We start from the raw sequence: 24,608 nt of genomic DNA, 5'->3' as shown, positions 1-24,608 counted from the left end.
ACTGAAAGCCCTGGGGAGCCCAGTTCTACTGGGACACACAGCTGGGCCCGTGAGTAAGAGACAGCCTGACATCACTTGGTATACCCCAAGCAAACTCACTGCCACCGAGTCGACGCCGGCTCACAGTGACCTGCTGGACAGTGGAACTTCCCCTGTGTGTAACTATGGGAGTAGAATCCAGCCCAAGCCGACGAAGCCAGTGTAGGCGTGGGGCTGCCCGAGGAACTGCAGGCCATAGGAGCCCCTGCCGCCCACCGAAGAGAAGGGGGCACGGGCAGGCTGACAGCGACAGGACGGTCCTTGCCGTGTTCGCGTATGGAATTGCCCATTTCCGAGACTGATGTTGCCATATTTCCTCCTCCACAGATTCCTGTGTCATCAGTGACCACCCCAAAATACAGATCAAGAACTCGACCTTCTGCATGACCGCCTACCCGAACTTGACAATGATCAACTTCACCAGCCAGGCCAATAAGACGTTTGTCAGTGGGAGCGAAGAGTATTTCAAGTAAGACGCTCTCTTTCTGGTTTGCTCTGTGTTCTAAGAGGGACCCAGTGCAGGAATGGCCGTCCATGGTGCACCCCAGAGGCACTGGCTGCCCCTTGCTGCAGCCTCCCTGCCAAGCTGTGTCATCTGACCTGAGGAAGACACTGCCCATCCCGGGTGTCTCTCTGGCAGGAAATCCACGTGCATCAGGGAGAGTGAGGCAGACTGAAGTGAGGGAGAGTGAAGCAAGCCTGTTGTGAGGACTTCCGTCCCCAGCCCTCCCCAGCTGAGGAGGGGACCCACGTCCATGGACTGCCCGTGGCCAGCTTGTTGAGTCGATGCACACCCTGCACGGTGCACACTCCCACAACAGTGAGGTGTCCAATCAATGACTTGAAGGAAAAGTCGTGCTAGCTGATGTCGAGGGGGAGGGAGTGGGTGGACCTGATGACATTTGCTTACATAGTCCATGCGAACAGAAAAGGTGAAAAGGGTTATAGAGCTGCCTCTGATTAATTTTACTAGGTTCTGGGATGAGGCTTTGTTTCCAAGAGGAACTATCTCTAAGGGACTCAGTGGTCCTCACCGTAGGGCCCTTGTTGGAGCATGGAGTTGCGCCGTGAGATTGCTGACAAAGTGGTTTACTTCATGGGGCGGGGAGAGGGTTGACCCTGGTGCTGCAGTGGGTGGGGCCTGGGGCTGCCAACTGAAAGCTCGGTGGTCTGCACCCACCAGCTGCCCCATCGAACTAAGATGCGGCTGTTCACGTCCAACAAGATGACAGCCCTGGAACGGCTCGGGGGGCACCTACTCTGGCCTGCGGGGTCACTGTGAGTCCACTCCATGGCTATGGTGGAGGGATTGTAAGATCGTTCTCATTGCTAGAGAAAGACGGTCCCCCATGTTTTTCCTCCAAGGCCCAGTTCAGTCCCATTCAACTCTGGAGCCCGGGCTGCTTCTGAGTGTGACAAGGTGCCTGGGAATAAAGGCCTGGGTGTCCGCTCTGCAGAGCCTGGTCACGAGCCACGAAACAACCTCCCTAGAGGTGACTCACTCGCTGGCTGGAGAACAACGCTCCCAGCTGGGCCCTGAGTGCCACTGCTCTGCTCCTTGCCTTTGCCACAGTGGGCCAGAGCTTTCTGGACACTCCTGCAGATCCAGATCTGGCTGGTCCTTTGTTCAGGCTCCCCAGGTGGTCAGACTCACAGAGAAACACAGGCTTATGGGCTCAGCGGTTCCATCCGGAGTGCACAGGTCGATGACTGCACAGGTGAATAGGTTGCCTGCATCTGCCTTGCTGCCCCTGGAGGTGTTCTCTTGTCCCCAAAAGTGAGACTGCCTTGCCCACCTGCCTGCCCCAGCTGTGTGGGGGTTGGCAGGCTGGTCACGACTTGCCTAGCACTTCCACGTTGCTGGCAGCCATGCTGCACCATCAGCAGGCAACCCCTTTCTGTTGGCAATTGGTTATCGGTGAACATCTTTCCCGAACCAGGCCCAGCCTGCCCTGGCTGCAGGCCAGGCCCAAGTGAACCGGAGCACTGATGCAGATTAGCATGTGTTGTCATCGAGAGTAAGGAGTTTCAACTGTGTAGTAATTTTAAAAAGGAGAAGAAGAAGAAAAGAAAGATATCCATGCAAGTGCTGTCTGACGGTCCTCAGGGAAGAGTGGAACAATATGGCAAAAGCAGAGAAACTATCTCGATGGTATAGAGTTTTCTTAGTGACCTTAGATTTAAAAACAAATAGCTGGCTATGGCCCTTGGGACTGCATGGGGACCCCTACCTCTGCCCCATGCTGTTGGCTTTGCTGTCCTTCTCCTGGGCGTCGTGAGCTGGCAGTTCTTGGACTGGGTTCCTAGCACAGGCAGGGCCTGCCCAGGGCCACGAGCAGCCTCAAAGCACCTAATGACGGGCAGGGCACCTCCAGCCGGACACCCACAGACAGGCGGCCCCTCACAGCCTGCTCTGATCAGACTCCCGAGGCAGGTCAGAGGCTTGTTGGGATTTTGTTCCAAGCTCCGGGCTCAGCAGGGAGCTTGAAGTCTGCAGATGGTAACCCTTCGTCTCCCTTCCCTCCCTCCTCTTTCCAACTCTCAGGTACTTTGTGCTGAAGATTTCTGCGGGGATCGAATATCCTGGCGAGATCAGGTGGCCACTAGCCGTCTGCCTCTTCCTGGCGTGGGTCATTGTGTACGCGTCCCTGGCGAAAGGAATCAAGAGCTCGGGAAAGGTAAGAAAGGTGGCTCGTGTGAGGAGCAGGTGCCAGAGCTCTGGGCGGCTGCAGGGAGATGTAGGGGCTAATTCTCATTCCGCTCCTGAGTAGCTGGGTGCCGTAGGCAAGACTCCACCCCGAGGTGCTGGCGGGGTGGGGGGAGTACGCTGTGTTAGTTCTTTTCTTTCCCAGCAACAAAGAGGGGCCCCCCTGGATAGGATCCACTGTCTCTCCCTAAGCTCTGGCCACTGGCTTGTTGCCTCTGGGCCTGACTGCCAGCCCAGTACTTGCTTCTGCCAAGAAGTGAAGAAAGAGCCAAGTTGTGGATTCCTTCCCCTCACTCCCCACTGTCATCCTCGCTCCATTCCCCGCGCCCAGCACCGGCCCCTCCCTTCCCACGCGCTCCTAGCTGCTCACCCACCACTGCAGGGTGGGCCAGTCACCTTGATGCCAACCACGTGTGAGCATCTGCAGGGACACTTGACTTCCCTTTAGGTCTGAGGAATGGGGGGTGATGGTGGAATGACAGGCCATGGGGCGTGGAGGTGAGGTTTCGTCTAGCTGGTCAGGCCTGGGCGCACTGAGATTAGATCACAAACGGACGGACGTGAGGAGGATGAGGGCTCATGGGGAGGACGGAGTGTGCCACCTCCCCTCTCCCAGGCATGCGCATCAGGCTCTCAGGTAGCCATTGGCCACCTAGATGATTGGTCTTCTGTCTGTGTATGGCCCCATGCGGGGGCTCTTGGTGGCAGCTCTTTCTGGGGCCTCACCTGGTCGTCTTATACCAGGCAGACTTGAACACTGGAAGCTGACAGACTGGTGAGGACTGCCTGAAGCCAAAGGTCCCAGGATGTCACACAGGGAGGGACGAGTCAAGCTGGACTGGAAGCTAGCAGAGCTGGGCCCAGGGGATGGAGCATGGACATGGCGTGCGGGCTGTGTAGGGACGCCTCCACTTGGGCCATATCACCTGACTGGGCTCCTTAATCTGCGCTTAGTTTTTATTGATACTTACTATCTACTGGGAAATGAAGAACCAGGGACCCCAGGGGCGGAGTGGATTGCCTCCAGGCTGGACTGTTGACTGCCAGGCGGTCCTTGCCAGCCACCAGCCTCTCTGGGGAGAAAGAGTTGTAGTCTGGGAACCCGACCGGGACAGTTCTCCTCTGTCCTGTCGGGTTGGTAGGAGTTTGGAGGGGCCTCGATGGCAGTGAGTTTCGACATGAAGAACAAGCCCTCTTCCTCTGAGCTCTTTCAGGGGACCTCGGGGTCCTTATTTCTGAAGTTACAGCGAATAGATCGGGCGAGCAGGGGGCTCACTTTTCCTCCCTGGCCTGGGCTTCCTCTTCTGCAAGATGAGGGCTGGGTTTAGGCGGCACTTTGGGTCAGTGTGCCGCTGCACGAAGATTATGAGACCGGATTGGTTTTCTAAGGCAGCAGGGGGATGGGGAAACTAGAGCATGGTCCTCATAACTACATCCAGGGCTCTGGAATCTCTTGGCCAGTGGTCCTTGCCTTCTGCAGCTAGAAACTGAGCTTGGGCTGGGGAGTTCTATGCCCCACATTCTCCCTCAGGTGCCCCCCAACCCCAGCCCAACTCCACCCCGTAGTTGTTCAGCAGGAGGAGCCACCAGCACCTCTCTGCCAGGACTGCCACCGGAAAGGAGGTACCTGTATCCCCAGGTTAGACACAGGGAAGCTGAGGCTCATCGCAGGTGAGTATTTGGACTGAGGTCACACTGTTGCTCAGTGGCAGTGTTGGGATGTAAACCCAGGACGATCTCACCCTGACCCCTACACTGTGCCCTTGGATCCTCTTCTCCAAGGAGGGAGGCTGGGGACACACCCACAAACATGCCTACATGTGGCTGCCCAATGCATCAGAACCCCTGCGCCAGACCCTGCTCAGGCTTCACGGACTGGGTGGCTCTGGAAGTCATGGGATGGACCAGGCCTCCTGGCCCCGATCTGCAGACTCAAGGGTTAGAATGAATCGAAGACCTCTTTTTCGCTGGCTAAGTCTGTGATTTTGGAGGTTGTGGTGGGTTCGGTGTTCCAGCCACTTCTTTTCCACTGGGTTAGGATTTAGTCCTTGACATGAGGCTTTGTGGCATCAGTGGAACAGGAATTTCCAGCTGGTCAGGTTGTTTCCCATCTGCTTCCTGGAGGAAGGCTTCCAGACAGGGATCAGGGAATGCCCTGGGCCTCATAGACAGGAACCAGGCAGCAGCGGTACTGAGAGGCTTGCTTCTACTCTTGCACCTCTGCAGTCTCTGTAACTGGCAACCAGGTGGCTCTTTCACACTGGGAACCACATCTATGCACTTCCTGCAGAGTCAAGGCCAAAGTCCTCATGAATACCCCCACGGACTTTACAGGATCTGCCCTTTGCTGAGCCCCTTGCCTTAAAAAGAAATCATTTTATTAGGGGCTCATACAACTTTTATCACAATCCATACGTACATCAATTGTGTAAAGCACATTTGTTCATTCATTGCCCTCATCATTCTCAAAACATTTGCTCTCCACTTAAGCCCCTGGCATCAGGTCCTCATTTTTTCCCCTCCCTCCCCGCTTTCCCCTCCCTCATGAAACCTTGATAATTTATTAATTATTATTTTGTCATATCTTTCCCTGTCCGATGTCTCCCTTCACCCCATTTTCTGTTGTCCGTCCCCCAGGGAGGAGGTCACATGTAGATCCTTGTAATCGGTCCCCCCTTTCCAACCCCCCTCCCTGCCCCTTGCCTTCTGTCTTTCTCTCTTAGCCCCTACTCCCTTCTCTGGCTTCTCGCTGCTCCTAGAAGTCACACATACTCCTTTCTGGGAATTTTCACTCTAGTGATTCTCCTGACTGGCTGTTCTCCCAGATATCCAGTTGGCGCACTCTCCTTTCCCTCGTCACTGCCTCCTCTCCGGGGCCCTTCCTTCCTGTCCACTCTCGTGTGTCAATCTTCTCAACCACCCTCCAGGCAACCCCCGCCTGCCCACCCCACTCAACGGTCTTTTCTCTGAAGCACGCATCCTTTCTAATATACTCTATTTTTCTAAAGTGCATTAAACAACATGTATTATGATTGGGGTTGGTTTTCTCCCTAGTTAGATTGTAAGCTATTTGGTGGATACAGGGCTTTATTTTATTTACTGATATATTCCAAGTACTCCAAACCATGTTTTCCATAAGCTTAAATATATATGTATATATATGCATGCATATGAATATAAGTATATTGGAACAAATGAAGCGACTCCAAGAGTTTGACTTTTTTTTTAAAGATCATTATTATTTGGGGCTCTTACGGCTCTTATAGCAATCCATAAATCAATTATATCAGGCATATTTGTACATAGGTTGCCATCATTATTTTCTAAACATTAACTTGATCTTCTCCAAATCTCAACCCTGAACCTACTCCAAGCACTGTCCCCAAGTCCCCAGGTCAGTTCTCATCCTCTGAAACCCCTGTGCTTGCCACTCACTGCTGGGCCCTGGGGGCTGTGCAGCCAGTGTGTGGGAAGTCTGTCTGTCCCCCGCACACACACAGTGGGCAGAGGTTCCAGGTGCCCCAGGATGGAAGGCTGTTGGTGGAAATGGAGGCAGCTCTGAGCCAGCTGTGCTCATGGCACTACAGATGTCCATCCTGGGAGGACAGAGGCTTTGCGCGGTCAGGATGGGCGTGAAACCTCATCCTTTTAATGGGCTTTTGGAAGCAACCTTCCTGTGAGTTGTCGGCTCCAATGTTACACACCTTGAGGCATGAGGAGTGGGGACTTTTGTCCCCAGTGCCCTGTGTCTGGTGCCACTTGTGTATGGATGGCCCTCCTAAGGTTCCTACATGGGATATAGTGCTGTAAGCAGTATGTTTGCATGTGAGGATAATGAGGCTCACAGGCGAAGCTGTTTGACCAGCTTGTACTTGAGGGAGTCAGGATTTGAACCGAGGACCGCGTGACTGTGGAGTTCCTCCATCACCTATTATATCCCAAACATTTCCTTAAGTACCGCCCACCCATCCCCACGCGCCCAGCCCCCATGTTCTGCTGACATTCTCTCCCCAGTGCTTCTTGACTCGGGTCCCTCCCTTTCTTCCAGAACCTAGAGGGATTTGGCTAGCAATCAAGGCCTACCTTGGCACAGTTTCTTTCGAGCTTATATGTGTCTAATTTTAGGACCCTCATCTTTTCCTCACTAGATCGTCTCACTTACGGAGTCTGTACACGAGGGTGGTAGGTTTCAGCTGGAGGCATACATCTCTAATGGTGGAATTGGGGGGGGGGTCTCCTCCTGAAGTTAGGAAGGAGAGGCGGTACATAGCCTCCCTTCCTCAGTGGTTCTATGGAGAAATGTCCACTGAGCAGCTGGGCAGGGTGACCTATCCCCTCAGCTTTCTGCACTGCAGGCTGATGCAACAGCCTTCCCCCCACCCCCTCAGAGGCCTTCTTTCTGGCCTCTCTGACTCATTTCTGGTCCCACTGCTCTCTGAGTCCACAGCTCCGACAGAGTCCGAGGAGAATCCCTGGCCTTCTGCCCGGGTGCAGATTGTAAATCCTATCAGGCTGATGATGCTCCTTTCACAGGGGCACGCTGTCCGTCTGCCTCATTTGTGCCGTCTGTCCGATGCTTTCTGCAGGTGGTGTATTTCACGGCCACCTTCCCCTACGTCGTGCTCGTGATCCTGCTCATCCGCGGAGTCACGCTGCCTGGAGCCGGCGCTGGGATCTGGTACTTCATCACCCCCAAGTGGGAGAAGCTCACGGACGCCACGGTGCGCTTGCCCTTGCATGCATAGCCGCATTGGCCACCCACGGGCACGGCCCACTGTTTGGCAGTGGTCAGGCTTCCTTCCAGAAGGGAACTCTTGGGAGTAGACGGTATTGTAACTCCCCAGTCTAGGGATATTTGACTTTTGGTCAACTCCCTAGCCCTTTAATATTAGGCCCATGTGCCCTACTTTTACCATGATAAAGCTAACCCCGCCTGGAAACAGATTCTTCTTCACAATCAGCTTCACTTGCTGCACGTGCAGGGTTCAAATCATTGAAACGTCTTTCAGCCTTTTCTTGCCCTAAACCAAAACTCTGAAACTCATTGCTTTGGAATTGATTCTAACTCATAGTCACCCTAATGTACAAAGTAGAACTGCCCCGGAGGGTTCCCCAGCCTGTGAAGTAGACTACCACGTCCACCTTCCATGGAATCGCTGCTGGGTTCCAATGGCGAACTTTTCGCTTAGCAGCTGAGCATCCCAGAGCTGTGTGATCAGGGCACTTATTGCACTAAAGCGAGGCTGAATAAGAACTGTAAGTATCTGTTCCAACTTACCTACAAATTCTACTCAAAGACCCACTTGCAAACAGAGCCCCTTCATAACCTGAGACTGGGCAACATCACGAGAAGCTTGGTGAGTGGGGGCTGGGCTGCTCAGGCTCCTGGAATAGTTGTCCTACATTTGAGGTTGCCCTAGAGGCAGAAATGAACAATGAAATCCCCTTAATAGCTTTGGGCCACCTCCCACTGCTTATCTGCTACTTATTATAGAGAGTTGGATGTCAAGCTGCCCTGGCTGGAAAATAACAGCACTCAGGCCAACCCCAAGCAATTCCATTCTAGGGGTTCACACCAGTTGAGTCTTTCTGGCAGGTGACAAATGGCCAGCACACTCTAGTACTTTCTCTTTGCACATTCCGTACTCGCATATCTCTTTCATAAAATGTCAAAACACACACATATATGCAAAATATTAAAATATGCTCACTGTTGTGATGGGCCCATACATAATTTGTATATTTGGAGATTTACTACTGTATGTTTGAAATATTTTCCAATTTAATATCTTAGAATTATTTAAAAAAATAAATAAGTAAAAATTCTCACCATGAGAAGTAGCAGAAAACACCCACTAGTAGTGTGTGCATAGGAATGATGGCAAACTTCCTTGTCCAAGGAGCTTTCGAGGTCTGTCCTGAAATACAGTGCTGCCAAGGACAGGATGATACCGGAACACTTACAACGAAGACCAGTTAATACACCTATTATTCAAATTCACACAGTGACTAAGCCAATGACAAACATGTTGAAGAATTCTACCAGCATCTTTGGTCTGAAATTGATCAGACATGCATTCAAAGTGCATTGATAATTATTGGTAATTGGAATGTGAAAATTAGAAACAGAGGGGAAAGATCAGTAGCTGAAAACTGAAGATAGAAATGAAATGAGAAATTGCATGGAGTTTTCAAGACCAGTGACTACTTCATTGAACACCTCTTTTTTCAACAGCATAAATGTTGACTATATGCATTGACTTCACCAGATAGAATACACAGGAATCAAGTCTATTCCATCTGTGTAAAGAGAAGATGAAGAAGCTCAATATCATCAGTCAAAATAAGGACAAGGTCAACTGTGGAACAGACCATCAACTGCTCATACAGAGATTCAGGTTGAAGGTGAAGAAAATCAAAACAACTCTACAAGGGCCAAAACACAACCTGAGTGCACTTTACTTGAATTTAGAGATCATCTCAACAGCAAATTTGATTCCTTGAAAACTAAGGACCGAAGACTTGACAAACTATGGGGCAATATCAAGAACCTCATACATGAAGAAAGGAAAAGGTCATTAGAAAGATAGAAAAGAAGGACAAGGTCAAAGTGGATGTCAGGAGAGTCTCCGAAACTTGTTCTCGATCATAAGGCAGTCAAAGCACATGGAAGAAATTGTGAAGTAAGAGAGCTTAACAAAAAATTTCAAGGAGAATCTCAAGAAGACAAAGCATTATTAACGACATGTGAAAGACCCGGAGTTCAAAAACCAAAGAGGAGGAACATGCTTAGCATCTATCAAGATGGGAGAGCTGAAGGAAGAATTCAAACCTCCTGTTGCACTATTGGAAGATTCTACAGGCTGTTAACAGTGGGCTCAAGCAACTGTGACAGTGATGTGTGGCAGAACGGTCTTTCAATCTGTTGTGCATATGGTTGCTGTCAGTCGGAACCGACTCAATGGCACCTAACAACACAACATGAGCAAAATAGTGGACAATGCAGAAAGCATCCAAAGGAAATGGAAAGACTACAGACTCACTGTACCAAAAATAACTGGTACATATTTACCATTTCAAGAGGTACCATCATGTTATCAGGAACCTAAGGTACTGAAGGAAGAAGTCCAAGCTTCATTGAAGGAATTAGCAAAAATCCAGGCTCCAGGAATGGGAAGACCACCAAAAGAAATATTTCAGCAAGTTGATGAAGCACCGGAAGCACTCACTGGTCTATGTGAAGACTTTTGGAAGACAGCTCCCTGGCCCACGGACTGAAAGAGGTTAATAATGGTCCCTATTCCAAAGAAAGGTGGCCCAACAGAATGTGGAAATTATCAAACAATAGCACTCACATTTTACCTGGAAGTAAAATTTTGCTGAAGATCACTCAGCAGCAGTTGCAGCAATACATCAAGAAGGAGCTTCCAGAACTTTCAGCTGGATTCAGAAGGGATAGCATTGCTGATGACAGATAGATCTTGGTCGGAAGCAGAGAGAATACAAGAAAGATGTTTACTTGTGTTTTATTGACTATAGCAAGGCATTCGACTGTGTGGAACATAAACTATGGATAACACTGAGAAAGCTTGGAATTCCAGAATTCATTGTGCTCATGTAGAAGCTGTTCATGGGTCAAGAAACATTGGTTGAACCGAACAAGAGAATGTTGCACGGCTTAGATTCAGAAAGTGCCAGGATTATATCCTTTCACCATACTTTGTCCATTTGTACGCTGAACATGATCACAGAAGCTGGGTTATCTGAAGACAACTGTGGCCACAGGATTGGAGGACAGCTTATTAACAACCTGTAATAGGCAGATGACACAACCCTGCTTGCTGAAACGACCAAGACTTGAAGCATTTACTGATAAAGATTTTTTTAAAAAAAATTGCAGCCTCCAATGTGGTTTACAACTCAATGTAAAGAAAACCCAAATCCTTCCAGCTGGACTAACATAACATCATGACAAATGGAGAGAAGATTAAAACTGTCAAGGATTTCATCTTGCTTGGATCCACAATCAATGCTCATGGAATTAGCAGTCATGAAGTCAACTGATGCACGGCACTGGGTAAATCTGCTGTAAATATCTATGGAAGCAGATGGCCTTATATTTCTGCTCATGATCGGCTGGTGGTTTGGAATTGCCAACCTTTTAGTGAGTAGCCGAATGCTTAATCCTCCATAGCATCAGAGCTCTTTGGCAATCCAAAAAAAATGTGGAAATTAACAATATCACTAATATCACATGCAAGTAAAATTGTGCCGAAGATAGGTCAGACAGGGTTGCAGCAGCACATCAAGAGGGAGCCGCTAGAAATTCAAGCTGGATTCAGATGAGGGCACGGAATGATGGGTATCACTGCTAAGGCCAACTTGGATCTTGACTGAGAAAGAAAATATCAGAAAGATATTTTTTGGTGTTTTTTGATTGACTGTGTATTCATAGGCCTCCGATTTATTTGGCCCATCACCCCCCTTTCAGAAAAAAATATTCAGTGTGTCCCTTGACAATGAAAAAATTTATACTATAGCACACAATCCAAGTTAGAGTATAGGCATCTGCTTTTTGCAGTCCTCCTGGATCACGCCACTGCCTGTCATGGCATAATGGAACCCACATTGGGAAACACTGGTGTAGCCCATAACAATTTATGAACAGCTTTGGGAAGAATGGAATTTCCAGAACACTTACTTGTATTCACACAGAATTTATACAAAGACCCAGAGGAAGTAGTTCGAACCAAACAAGGTGATAATATGTGGTTACTTGTGTGTCAGGGCTGTATAGTCTGTATGCTGAGCAAATCATCTGAGCAGCTGATACATGTACAGAAGCATGCATCAACAGGGCCCGAGAGAAATTCATTCACAATGTGCCACATGCAGGTGACACAACCATGCTTTCTGAGGGTGAAGAAGACTTGAAGCATTTGCTCTCAAAAATCAAAGGAGGCCGCCTTCAGTACAGATGACACGTCAACATAAAGAAATCCTTACCATTAGGCTAATAAGCAACATGGTGAGAGTTGTAGAAAAGCCTGGAGTTGTCAAGGGTTTCGTTTTTCTTGGATTCACGTGGAATGCCCATGGAAGCAGGAGTCAAGAAATAGAATGAGGTATTTCACTGAGCAAAGCTGCTAGAAAAGCCCTCTTTAAAGTGTGGAGAAGAGGTGACACGGCGAGGACCGAGGGGCTCAAGGACGAGCTCTCCCCTCTGAGCAGCGTGGTGGTGATGGTTGATTCCCAGGCACGGATTTCCCATCCCCAGGGGCCCCACGTGACCGTGGCGCGTTCCCCAGAGGGTTTACCAGACTGTGATCGTCACTGGAGCAGATCGCCAGGTCTCTTCTCAGGACACGTCCCCTGATTAATAGCCGAGGCCTCAACTGTTGCTTCACCAGGGCTGCTCCTTCTGACGGTTTCTCATGGCACGAGATGCACATGTACTTTCATGAGCTCCTCCCCTTTGCTGTAAGGGAGTCTCAGTCTCACAGGTCTTTGACTGCCTTTTTGGCTTCCAGCGCCACGGATGTCTGCTCCTCATGTGGGTTGGCGCCAGTCTTCTTCCCCCTCACTGCCTTTGTTTTGGGGGAGGCGATGTAGCCCTGGGCGTGTGAGAGCCCTTCCCCCTGTTTCTCATTGACCCGGATGCTCTTCCCTTTACGCTTCCAGGTGTGGAAAGATGCTGCCACCCAGATATTCTTCTCGCTGTCTGCCGCCTGGGGAGGCCTGATCACGCTCTCTTCGTACAACAAATTCCACAACAACTGCTACAGGTGTGTATGCCAAACTCATTAATTCCAAGTCCGAGAAGTAGTGGGTGGGAGGAAATTGGATCTGGGGACACCCCAGGACCCCGAGGCTCCACATCCCCACACTGTCCCTGAGGCGCAGCCAGAGATTTGCATCTGGCCAGGGAGAAAGCACCTGCTAAGGGCTAGGCGCTGGTTCTGGGGCCTGTGGGTGGTGAGGCATGAGAGGTGCTCAGTGACTGTTCCTCAAATGGAATTGAGACTCTCAGGATATCTTCCTGATGGCTCTGGGTTCTGTGAGCATCATTTGCAAGCCACCCGGCCCGGGGATGCTGTCAGATGATCGTGGCTTATGGGGTACGGCCACTTGACAAAGGTGCATGGTGTGGAGGAAAGAGCATGCTGGAGTCAGGCAGACATTGTGAAAAGCTTTCCATTGGGAATTACGTGGTTTACAGAGCAGAGAACCAGTTTTACATCTGCCTGTTCATGCACTGTGGACTTCATCTCCTCCATTTCAACTGCCTCAATGTGACACCACGGGGCCACTTCCTCTCTGCTTCCTCTTACCATTGATACCCATTTCCTAGCCCTCTGAACATTGTTCTTGGGTAAATGCTGCCTTTTTGATCTGAAATGGTTGATTATACAAAGGCGTGCTTACCACGCTACTGTTAACCATCCTCCTTGAAGGTCTATTGTTTGACTTGAAAAGTTGAGCCACAAGGGGGCGCTCATTTCCAGACCCGAGGAGTGTCTGAGGCCCACAGTCTCTATTGGACCAGTATCCTGCTTTCTTTGATGATGTTAAGTTTTCGTCCACAGTTTTCTTCCACCTTGTCCCGGGTCGTCAAATGTATTTCTTTTCAGAATTGCTAGTGGTAGCCGGGCACCATCAAGTTCTGGTCCCAGGATCGTGGAGACTGATGTTTACTTAGTCTATTAGTACACCAGACTGTTTGTTTCCCTGTAATCTTTTTGAATCCTTTGCCTGAAGAGAAACCAGATAGTTCCCTACTCACTAAAACTCTAAGACACTGGAGTGCATAGTTCATTTTCTGAATCTCCATTTTATCCTCCATGAAATGCAAATGATGCTGTTTTATTGAGGACTAAGCTGATCTCTACAGAATTCTCAGTGTAATCGTTGGCACATAGGAGCTCCTATGGCCCACTGGTTAGGGCAGCTGTAGCCTATGCATTAGCAGGTGCTCAATAAACAACAGCTATCATTGCTACTATCATTTTAAAAATGCATCAGATATTTTGTGAGCCAAACGGATACAGAGAGATTCAAAGTGCAGCCCTTCACTCAAGAACTTGCAATCTAGGCAAAGAGGTGCAAGATTACTGGGTGCCTATCAGACTCAGATTGTCTTTCAACCTCGTAAGACACGGCAGGCCTACCCAGCACTAACTTGCTTGGTTTAAGAGAGGGTAACTATGGGACAGGAGGGCAGCTACACACACAGCAACAATACTGTGGTGGCCTCAGGTGCCCAGGCTTGGCTTTCAGTATTCCAAGGGCTTCACATAGGCTCTTTGGGAGCAATGGGTGCTGAAGGAGCAGCTGTCACATTAGATTGGGTGCTGGTCACATCAGAACAGGGGCTGTCCCTCAACTTCAGGGCCCCCTTGATCACTTTGGAACTTCCAGGCTGCAGCCTATCTCTCTTTCTTTAGGGAGGTTGCAGCCCATACATGACAGGTTAGGCATTATGTGTCCTATGGCGTGCTCAGGAACATGCTTGGATCTATAGTCAGAAAATCCAGCAGGGGACCCCAGTTTATCTCCCATGAATATAGTCACTCAGTGGGTGCTTTGATGTTGAAGCACGTCGAATAAGGATCAAACTTTTCTCAACCATCTCTGAAGTTAGAGGAAAAGACCATAGTTAAGTTGTGGGCTGGGACGCTGCCAGGAACTCACAGCTTCACTGCCACCTTTCCTTCCACGGAAGGCGAGTCAAACTGGGTCAAATGCCAGCAGGTGCCAAGGAGGAGGAAGTGTGTTGGACGTGGTGGAAAAAGCTGAGAGAAAGTGGTGTGACACAGGTGTGTGTGGAGGGAGCAGGAAAGTGGGATTGGAGTAGGAATGTGCTCTCAGGACTCGAAGGAAATGGGGACCTAGGGTTGCTTGTGACCAGATTGGAGAGAGCCTGAGTGTCCAAGACTCACTCACTGATGACCAAGGATGACCTTGAACACCAGCAAGGAGGGAAACCTTGCTCTAGGATAAAGGCAGTGCGGCATGGCGGAAAGGACCCAGGGCTGAGAGGGAAGGAGCCTATCTGATTGGGGTCTGTTGTGGTTAGGTGTCATGGAGTTGATTCTGACTCCTAACGCCCCGTATGGACAACAGCATGGAAGACTGCGCAGGTCTCCGCCAGACTCACACTTGGTCTTCTGCTGGAGCTCCGTGCCGCAGCCACGGTGTCAAACCATCTTGTCCAGAGACTTCTTCTTTTTCGTTTCCCCTCTACTTGACTAAACATGATGTCTTTTTCCAGGGACTGCTCTCTCTTGACAGTATTCCCAAAGAATGTATGATGAAATTTTGCCTTCTTCGCTCCTAAGGAGCATTCTGGCTATATTTTTCCCAAGACAGATGTTTGTTCTTTGGGCAGTCCATGGTATTTTCAATATTCCTCGCCAGTACTCCAATTCAAATGCCTCGATTCTTCTTTGATCTTCCTTATTCAATATCCAACGTTCACATGCATATTAGGCAATTGAACATACACCATGGTTTAGGTCAGGTGCACGTAGTCCTCAAAGTAATATCTTTCCTTTTCAACACTTAATGAAGTTTTATACAGTAGATTTACCCAATGGGATGCGTCCTTTATTCTCCTGACTGCTGCTTCCGTGAGCATCGACTCATGGATCCAGGCAAGATGCAATCCTTGACAACTCCAACCCTCACTCCATTATCATGCCGTCACCTGCTGGTCCAGTCGGGAGGACTGCGGTCTTCTTCACACTGAGTTGTGATCCATCCTGAAGGTCGAAATCCTGGATCTTCTTCAGCAAGGGCTTCAAGTCCTCCTCACTTTGAGCAAGCATGTTGAACTGTCTGCACATCACAGGTTGTTTATAAACCTACCTCCAATCCAGATGCTGCATATTTCTTCATATAATCCAGCTAATTACTTGCTCAGGATTCAAATCCTGGTTTATCATTAATTAGATGTTTGCCGTCGCCTCTCTGGGCCTCTCTCCTCAGTGGTAACCTAAGGGGCCAGTAGATGGCTGACGGAGCACTTAGTTTGTGCCAGGCTCTGTGCCACGTTGGCACAGTTTCCTTCTGTTCTGACGACAAGCTGTGGAGGAGGGAGTTCATGGCTGCAATTTTACCTGAACTAGAAAAGGAAGCGGCTCACTCAGGTCTCACAGGCAGGAGGAGAAAGAGGATTTGAATGTTGCCCGAGGCTCCATGTAGCCCTGCTCTTTCCTTTGAGTCTGAGGGTGATTAGATCGAGCAGGCTGGGGAAAATGGGTTCAGGATTGGCTGTTCCTTTCCCGGTGAGTAAGGGAAAATGAAGCCCGACCCACAGTGGGTCCATGTGTTGCTGTGACTCTGTGTCCGCCTGCGGACATGCGCACCATACACACTCCTTCACATCGTCAGGGGCCGCCCACTCGCAGCGCAGCACCAGGCGGTGGTTCCTTCGGTTGTGCATGGGGCTGCCTGGGGCTGGACTGACTCCTCGATGGCACTTAACAACGACGACAATGACAACCACCACACACTCATACACATAGACCCAGGTCTGTGCATCGCCATTCCCACGCTCAAAGCAAACCTCACGGCCAACTCTGCCCCTTTCCCTTCAGGGACACGCTAATTGTCACCTGCACCAACAGTGCCACGAGCATCTTTGCTGGCTTCGTCATCTTCTCCGTTATCGGCTTCATGGCCAACGAACGCAAAGTCAACATTGAAAATGTGGCGGACCAAGGTATGTATGGGGCCACCCTGCTGCTGGCGGCCAGGCCCCAGGCTCACCTCCTGAGCTCCATGCGCCAGGCCCCAGGCTCACCTCCTGAGCTCCATGCGCCAGGCCCCAGGCTCACCTCCTGAGCTCCATGCGCCAGGCCCCAGGCTCACCTCCTGAACTCCATGCGCCAGGCCCCAGGCTCACCTCCTGAGCTCCATGCGCCAGGCCCCAGGCTCACCTCCTGAGCTTGCTGCTGTCCTTCTGGGCACTCCATGGAGGGTGGAGGCGCTCAAGGCCTCTCCTTTTCAGAGGCACCAAGGCAGGTTCCAGGGGGAGCGCCCTGCGAGGCCTGAGGCGGGCTGGTTCCTGGGATTGCTATACAAGCCCCTTTTCCTGCTCCGTTCTGTTCTTCATGCGCTTCTCATTCTTATTCCAGTCATTGCCCTCAGCCAATTCTGACTCACTGCACTCCCGTAGAACAAAGTAGAAAGGCTATAATCTTTTCAGAAGTACCCCGTCTTTGCCCACCGAGTGGCTGGCTGGTGGGTGTGAACCAAGAACCCCCCAGTTATCCGCTGAGTGCCCTGGTAGAACCAGTAGGTTAAGCGTTGAACTCTTTTCCACAAGATCAGCAGTTCAAGCCCCCCAGACACTCTAAGGGAGAAGGATGAGGCTGGCAGCTCCCATAAAAAATTTACAACCTCTGTAAACCTAGGAAGCAGTTCTACTCCATCATGTGGCGTCTTTCTTTATGGGTCTGGATGCTCTCTATTGCAGTGGGCTCGGCTGTTGCTTTCAGTCAGACATTTGTGGGATGCCTCCGTGTGTCTGTGCCAGGCCAGGTGCCGTGGGGACACGGATCATCCAGGGTCTGGAGTTATCCTTCCAGGAGCTGCCTGGTCTTCGGTTAATGGCTCAGATCCCAGTGCAGAGAGAACTCAGCTCTGGGAGTGCCACCCCATTGACGGCTGTCTGATCTCCCAGGGATCATTAATTACTGCCTCAGGCACTGATAACCACCTAGGCCCTCAAAGGCAAAGAACCAGCTTGTTCCAGGGGTGTAATTATCCCTCCTTGGGGAGAATTTTAACCCCCCAGGGAGCTTGGTTCTGCAGCAGTGCGCTAAATTAGAGGGGCCACAGGGAGCTGATGAAATACTTCCACCCCCTCATGAGAATTCTCCCACTGCCAGGGAGGAGGAAGGGAGGAGAGGATGAGGAGTGAGGGGCTCTGGTCCCTGCTGTCTCTGACCTCATTTCCTCACAGCAAGGTGCCTGGAGCAGGTAGGTTTTGCCCCACTTTCCAGCAGGTCTGAGGCAGTCTGCTATTTTTGTGACATTACTGGGCTCCTCGTGAACACTGGCTGAGCTGCCACAGACGTGGGGCCGTCTGGGCTCCTTCCTGCCTTTCGAAGGGGCTGGGGGCAGGGCCCTGCCCCTGAAACTCAAATAGGATTTTCTTGTTTGACAAAAGCAGCCGGTGTTTTCCTCTCATCTCCCCTTCCCAGTGTGCTTTCTCCTCCTCTGGTTTTCAGGAGGGGAAGGAGCTCTTGGAGGCGCTAACCTGATGGTCTGTGACACCTGCAGGGCCAGGACATCCAGCAGCTCCCCACAGGAAGTAACCCCTCCTCCCTGAAGTCTCTCACCACCTTAAGTGGGACCTCCAGGCAGGCACTGCTGAGGGCCCACCCTCTTCCTTGCCGGCAGTGTGAGCACACAGACCCCTCGGTTCCTTTGCTCTTCCACCAGAAAGAGCTCCAGTGACCAAATGCTCCTCCACTGTGCGTGCTGCTTCCTTCGAAGGGAGGCATTTCTGCCAAAATCACCTCCCCAAACCTCAGTCACGTGAATTTGGATGTGGAGGAGTGTTGAGGGTCGAAGCTATGAGTTAAGCTTTGAGCTGCTAAGGGCAACGTGGACAGGTCAAACCCACTAGCAGCTCCTCAGGATTAAGATAAGGCTGTCGCTCTAGTAAAGACTTACTGTCTCAGAAGCCCTAAGGGGAAGTTCTGCTCTGGCCTAAGAGTAGGATTCACATGGCAGAGGGTAAGGCCTGGCATTCCCGGCCATCCATGTCCCTGCCTGTGGAGCAGTGACTTGTTCAGGGCACAACCTGTAACCTACAGAGATGCTGTGTCAGTCCAGGTCGACTAGAGAAACAAATTCATAGACACTCATATGTGTATAAGAAAGAGCTTTATATAAAAAAGTAATTGTATATTAAGAAAAGATCCCAGCCCAGTCTAGAGCAAGTCCATAAGTCTGATATTAGCCCATATGTCAAAGACCAGTCTATAAATTCCTCTTGGGACTCACGCAACACAGGCAATGACGCCGAATGCAGGAAGATCACAGGCCAGTGGGTGGACAGTCTTGTGGAAGCATCTCAGCCCTGATGTGGGTCTCCACATGGCTCTTCCAGCTCCAGGGCTCTGGCTCTTTCAGTGTAGCTCCATGTGGCTTGTTGACAGGAATATCGTGGCAGGGAGAGAGTGTGTCCCGCCTCCAGGGAGGAAGACAGGAGTTCTCAGAATCCTCTGGAGGAGGCCATGCCCACACAGAGGCCTCCTTGGCTGATTGACAGGCTGGACTCCACCCCTTCACTTAAGTTGACAGGATATTATGTAACTGCCACAGATGCTCTGTAAAAGAGGAGGTTGGGATCAGGGGAGATGGACATGTGTAGGGGATGTCCTGTCAGAGCCCCAAGTGGAGGTGACCTGGCCCTATATAGATTACTGTTGGTTCCCTTATCCAGGAGTCTGAGACCCTAATGATCCAAATGAACGCTCACAATCTCCCACCGGCATCCACTCACTTGTCAGCCCCTGAGATTCCCACCTCTCTGCCGGGAGGCACAGGCCTGCAGAGGCATGCGTCCTGAGAGTCCAGCATTTCCTTCGGGTTAGAGTAAACCAGCCTCGGACAGCCGGGGGCTCCATAAAGATTATACAATTAAAGTCATAGAGAATAGGAGCGATAGGAGAGAAGACAAAGGCGTCAGACACATTTTATGGTAGCATGCTCACCTCAGGGACAACCATGCTCTCAGCAGCCAGGTCCGAACAGAGAGAGAGTCTTTACTGTCTTAGATATTTATAGGTAGCCTTGAGACATGCATACTTAATAGTTACATACGTCACAAGGTGGGTGATAACCACAGTAAAGTCCCTGGGCTCACAGGTGAGGAAACCTAATACCTGCACTGGGGGAAGGCATGAGGGGGGAGGGGGCGGGGCGCTGCAGGAGGAGAGCCAAAGATTGTCTGCTTCTACAGGGAGGTAGAATCACCATGTGCTCACTTTAAGGCAGCATAGCTGTTAGGGGAGAATCTGTGGGAATATTTAAAGCAGGATAATGTACTTGGACTTTATCTCTAACTTACCAAAGTGGTAGCTTTCCTACCGTGGAATACTAGCTTTCCAGATTCCCTCTGTTAAAAGTGAGGGAATATAGTCCTCGTTATATTTCCCTCCATGTCCGTTCCCACCCCTTCGTGACTGACCTGCCGGCACTGTGGCTGCCCTGTGCGTGCCGTGGGCGGGCCCCATTGACTCCCTGTTGAGGCTTTATGGCTCTCAGATACAAGAAAGGGACCCTCATGGGACAATGAAGGTTCAGCGCTTGGCTGCTGACTGAAAGGTGGTTGGTCTGAACCCACCAGCTGTGCAGAAGGACAAAGACTTGGTGATCCACTCCCAGAAACCCCCACCGGGCAGTTCTGACCTTCACCCGGGGCCACTATCAGTCACCATTTGACTGGTGTTCTCAAAAACGACATAGGAGGCCCCCTTGGCCTGCCCAAGTTGCTGACTGTACAGACCCATTGGCTTCCTCTTACAGGAAGAATAATATGTTTAAGTCCCCGTTCTCTGGCCACTACCCACCTGTCATCTTGCTGTACGATGGTGGCCCGCACGTCGTGACAATGCCGTCAGCTCTGCCGCTCTATTTCAAATACCAGCAGGGTCATCTGCGGTGCTCAGGGGTCAGGGGAGCTCCCAGATGAAGACAGGCTGAGGAAGAAAGGCCAGGTGATCCAGTTCCTAAAAGCAGCTCGTGGAACCCAATGGATCCCAACAGGATACTGTCCCCCCTATAAGACGAGCCCTCCAGGAAGAGGCTGGGGCAGCCAAAGCAATGTGCTTAAGCGTCCTGACTGTCATGAAGGTGACGGGGGCCTGAGCAACACGGCCTTCTGCTGTGTCTGGAGCAGCTGCGAGCCCACCCCGTGGCCGCTGTCAACAGTGACATCTTACTGTGTCCAGGTTCTAAACCTTTTACTTACGTCAATGAGTTTATTTTTCACCACAACCCTACTATTAATGCCACATAATGGGTAAGGATCAGAGGCCACAAGTGACTTGCCTGAGGTCCCACGGCGAGTAGGAGCCAGAGTCCGTATACTGAGCTGTGGTTCCCTAACCTGCACAACAGCCATTAGGTGTACTGCCTCCTTGTGGGAGAGGGTCAGTATAGCACTTGGACTTTGGCGCCCAGCCCTGACTCTGCTCTGGCTTCGGCAGACATCTTTGGAGAAAAGAAAACAGCAGCAGCAACAAACCCCAGAACTCTACAGAACCGCCTAACGGCATTTTACAACCCCACAATATTGTCCACTAGACGAGCCTGCTCCGCAGCTGCCTTAGATAAACGGGCTTGGCTTCAGTGTCGCTTGAAAATCATGCCTTCCCCCGGGAACTTCATTGGAAGCAGCTGAAATGGAACGGGGCCTAATATTTTGAAATTACTTCCCCTCCTAAAAATGCAGCAAAGCCCAAAGGATAGGATTCTATTAAAGTGAGCCGCAGAGGACCCCGACGGTGGCCTTTCTGGTTGACTTTATGGGCCAACCGTCGCCAGAGCCTGGAAGCGGCTTCCCCGGTAACTGCAGCAGAGCTGCGGTTTATTACAGGCTTTTCCTTTATGGTTCACACAGGAAAGCCTTCACTAAATGCAAAAAGCTCTGGGATCTTAGGGATACCAGGAATAATATTTTAAATACCCCTAGGCCCAGGGCAACGTTAGGAACTCACCAATCAATAACTTCCAGTTTTGAAAAGCGCAGCTCTGTTTAAAGTGAGAAGGACTTCCGGATGCCCTGATTGCTCCTTCCAGGCACGCAGGCATGGATTACTTCCATGGCACCTGCACCCACGTCTCCTCGCGTTAGCCTTCCGAATCATTACAACGACCGTCACTCGGCTGAGTCATGAGCTACATGGCTCCAGCCAGCTTCCCAGCGTGGTCAGGAAGCCAGTCAGAATCCCTGCCAGGGCTTTCAAGTAGCAGAAGAAACTGGTGACTGACCACCACCCCCACCCGCCCCGGGAAAAAAAAAAAGACAACATGTAGTATTTGTGGGAAAGCCTAATCCAGAACCCTGACTTCAGAGCTCAGTGTTCACTTGCGTTAAAAGCCAGGATTTTGTGAGCACTCCGGAGGGGTAAAGCACAGGGGTCAGCGCCTCATTTGCGCCTCGTTACTGCTTCGAGGGGTGCTACCTACGACATCCTGACATCCTCGACATCCTCGTTTTGTGTTGTTAGATGTTCTCGGGGGCTCTACCCAAAGCGACTGCATGCACCACAGATGGGAACAGTGCGCGGTCCTGCGCCAGCCCCACAGTAGTTCCTGTGCCCGAGCCCATTGCTGCTGTCAGTTTTCCACGCAGGGGAGGCTTGTGTGTGGCTGGGAGGCTGGGTATTTCAGATGCCAGGAGGGCCACCCAAAGCTTGCAGCTGCTGAAAACCTTACACACAGCTTGGAAATATTGTCAGATCCTGAAGGCCTGATGAAAGGAAGCAGAGCATTGTTGGTAGTAGTACCAGAGGATGCCCATTTTATGGACGGGCCAAATGGAGACGAACAGAATGGAGTGAGTGGGCTAGGATGGCGCAGTCACGGAGTCTGAGTGGGCACGCAGACCTGTCTGACCCTCAGACCCACATCTTCTTGACCCCTTGACCATGCTTCACTGCACGCTGCTCTGCAATTCAGGGACACTGTGGGCCTGCAGTTCAGGGACACTGAGTCTCTTTTTGTGGGTCAAGATTTTTAAAATGGTAGATAGGTTCCTGGATGATGTGAATGGTTGATGAACATGGCTGCCGACTGAAAGGTTAGAAGTTCAAGTCCATCCAGAACACCGACCACAACTCAGTTCTCCTCAGACCACATGGGTCACCTTGAATTGGAGTCAATGTCAACAGCACTTGGTTTGGGTTTTAGGTGTAGGGTCAAAAAACTCATTGCCACCGAGCTGAAGCCAACTTGTAGCATGGCCCCATTGGGCAGGGTAGTACTACTCCTCTGGGTTTCCAAGACTGTAACTCTTTATGGGAGCAAAAGGCCCTAACTGTCTTCTGAGGAGTGGCTGGTAGTTTTGAACTGGCAACCTTACAATTAGCAGGCCCATCCATAACCACTATGCCACCAGGGCTCCTTTTGGCTTTCAGTAGGGGTGTTTCATGTGAATGGCTTCTCCAAGAAGCGCCAAGAGGCGGGAGGGTTGTGACGAGGATAAATAGAAATCATGGCACGATAGCAAACAGCCAATCTTACAAAGAGAGATATTCAATGCCACCACTGTTAGCAGGACAAATCAAGAAGAACGTGGCTTATACACCAGCAGACAAGACTTTGATGACTACGAGGAGGCCAGGGGCAGGGAGAGGAGAGGCATGGGTTGTTGGGGAGGGGAGGAGAAATGGGGGGAAGAAAAAGAACCCCATATACGGGGGGGGCTTGATAGGATATTGTCGCTGACTTCAGTTCTTGAGATGGGCTGTGTCTATACAGACAGTGTGTTTCTTTAAAAACAAAACAAAGCAAAACAAAAGCAGATTCCCTACCTCTCAACCCAAAGGGAGGAAAGGCAAACTAGAAATGGACTTGCAGTCTTTCGTGACAAACAAGTTCATCTCAAGCAGACAAAGAAAGAGAATCATGCCATTCTGGGCCTGCTTTGTCTCGGTGCCTTTCGGCATCATCTCAGAGAACACCCCTAACAGCCCTAGGAGCATGTATGCCGGCCCCTGCTCACACTCAGCCGCATGGACACTGGTCACAGACACTGTCCTGCGCAGCGCAGGCTCTGCCACGGCATCGCTGACCTCTGCCCACTAGATGTCAGTATCGACCTCACCCCAGGTGTGAGAAGCACAAAGACAGCTAACCATTGCCCATTGCCTCCCGGGTGAGAGTCACTGCTTCGATGGCATTTCTGTGTGCCCCTCCCCCAGCTCATCCAGGACCAGGATGCGGCTTCCCATGCCGTTCCCAGGGTTACAGCCCACCCTTAGAGTCAGGTTAGGTTGGTCCCGAGTGTCTGCCTGGGCACTGCTTTCGAACCTGCCCTCTGACTCACCCTCCTTGGGAAATGGGCAGAGAGGGGTCAAAGGACCGGGAGCAGTGGGAGGCCGCATGTCACAAGGGCTTCCGGGAAGAGGGGGCCTTGAGCTGGGCTGTCTGTCCTCACCTCTGTCTTGCTTCTCCCAGGGCCAGGCATTGCTTTTGTGGTTTATCCGGAAGCCCTCACCAGGCTGCCCCTCTCTCCCTTCTGGGCCATCATCTTCTTCCTGATGCTCCTCACTCTCGGACTGGACACCATGGTAAGCCCCTCCTGCCAGTGCCCTGCCCCTGGGGCCACCTCTGCTGGGCCCCGGCCCAGCCTGGGGCGGAGGGGTGGGGCTAGGTACCCGGACCCAGGGACCAGGCTAGGGGCTGGCCAGGGTTCTTGCGTTTGTGGGTGACCCAAGTGACAGTGCCCAGGAGCCCCGCCTTCGCCTGCTCTGTTCCTCCCTGCCCCGTTGTGGCTTGTGTACCATTTCCCACCTTGGTGTCATTTTTTTTGCCAGAGCAAAATTCTGTGTGGCAGAAGGGGGAATCCTGCGCAGTTGGTCTTAGGGAGACGGCTGGGGCCTGATCCGACTACAAATCAGGCTTACAAGATCTCCGAGTTTAGCAGTTGGGTGCAAGGAGGACTTTTTCTTCAAGTCGAAGATCAAATGGGAAGTGAGTTGGCGGAGAGGAGTGGGCAGGTCAGGAAAGTGGAGTGGAGCGTGGCGCGCGCCTGCGCGGTGAGCGCCAGCACCACATCCGCTGGTTCTCCTGGCACCCGCCTGAGACCATTTGGCCCCATCAAGGGGATGGAGCCCTT

General features: G+C 51.1%; 1 protein-coding gene across 1 annotated transcript in view; it reads left to right on the top strand.

The window, feature by feature from the left end:
- Window positions 1-24,608, top strand: part of SLC6A5 (solute carrier family 6 member 5) — a 58,089-nt gene that overhangs the window by 16,613 nt on the left and 16,868 nt on the right. The window contains exons 5-10 of the mRNA XM_075548407.1: window positions 367-508; window positions 2,585-2,717; window positions 7,333-7,467; window positions 12,428-12,531; window positions 16,345-16,469; window positions 23,948-24,060. Coding sequence (XP_075404522.1) covers window positions 367-508; window positions 2,585-2,717; window positions 7,333-7,467; window positions 12,428-12,531; window positions 16,345-16,469; window positions 23,948-24,060 — 752 coding nt within the window. The remainder of the gene's footprint in view (window positions 1-366; window positions 509-2,584; window positions 2,718-7,332; window positions 7,468-12,427; window positions 12,532-16,344; window positions 16,470-23,947; window positions 24,061-24,608) is intronic.

This window comes from Tenrec ecaudatus, chromosome 4 (genome assembly GCF_050624435.1).
Source record: "Tenrec ecaudatus isolate mTenEca1 chromosome 4, mTenEca1.hap1, whole genome shotgun sequence".
NCBI lineage: Eukaryota > Metazoa > Chordata > Mammalia > Afrosoricida > Tenrecidae > Tenrec > Tenrec ecaudatus.
Note: the sequence above shows the minus strand (reverse complement) of the source record. Positions and strands in the feature narration are given on the sequence as shown.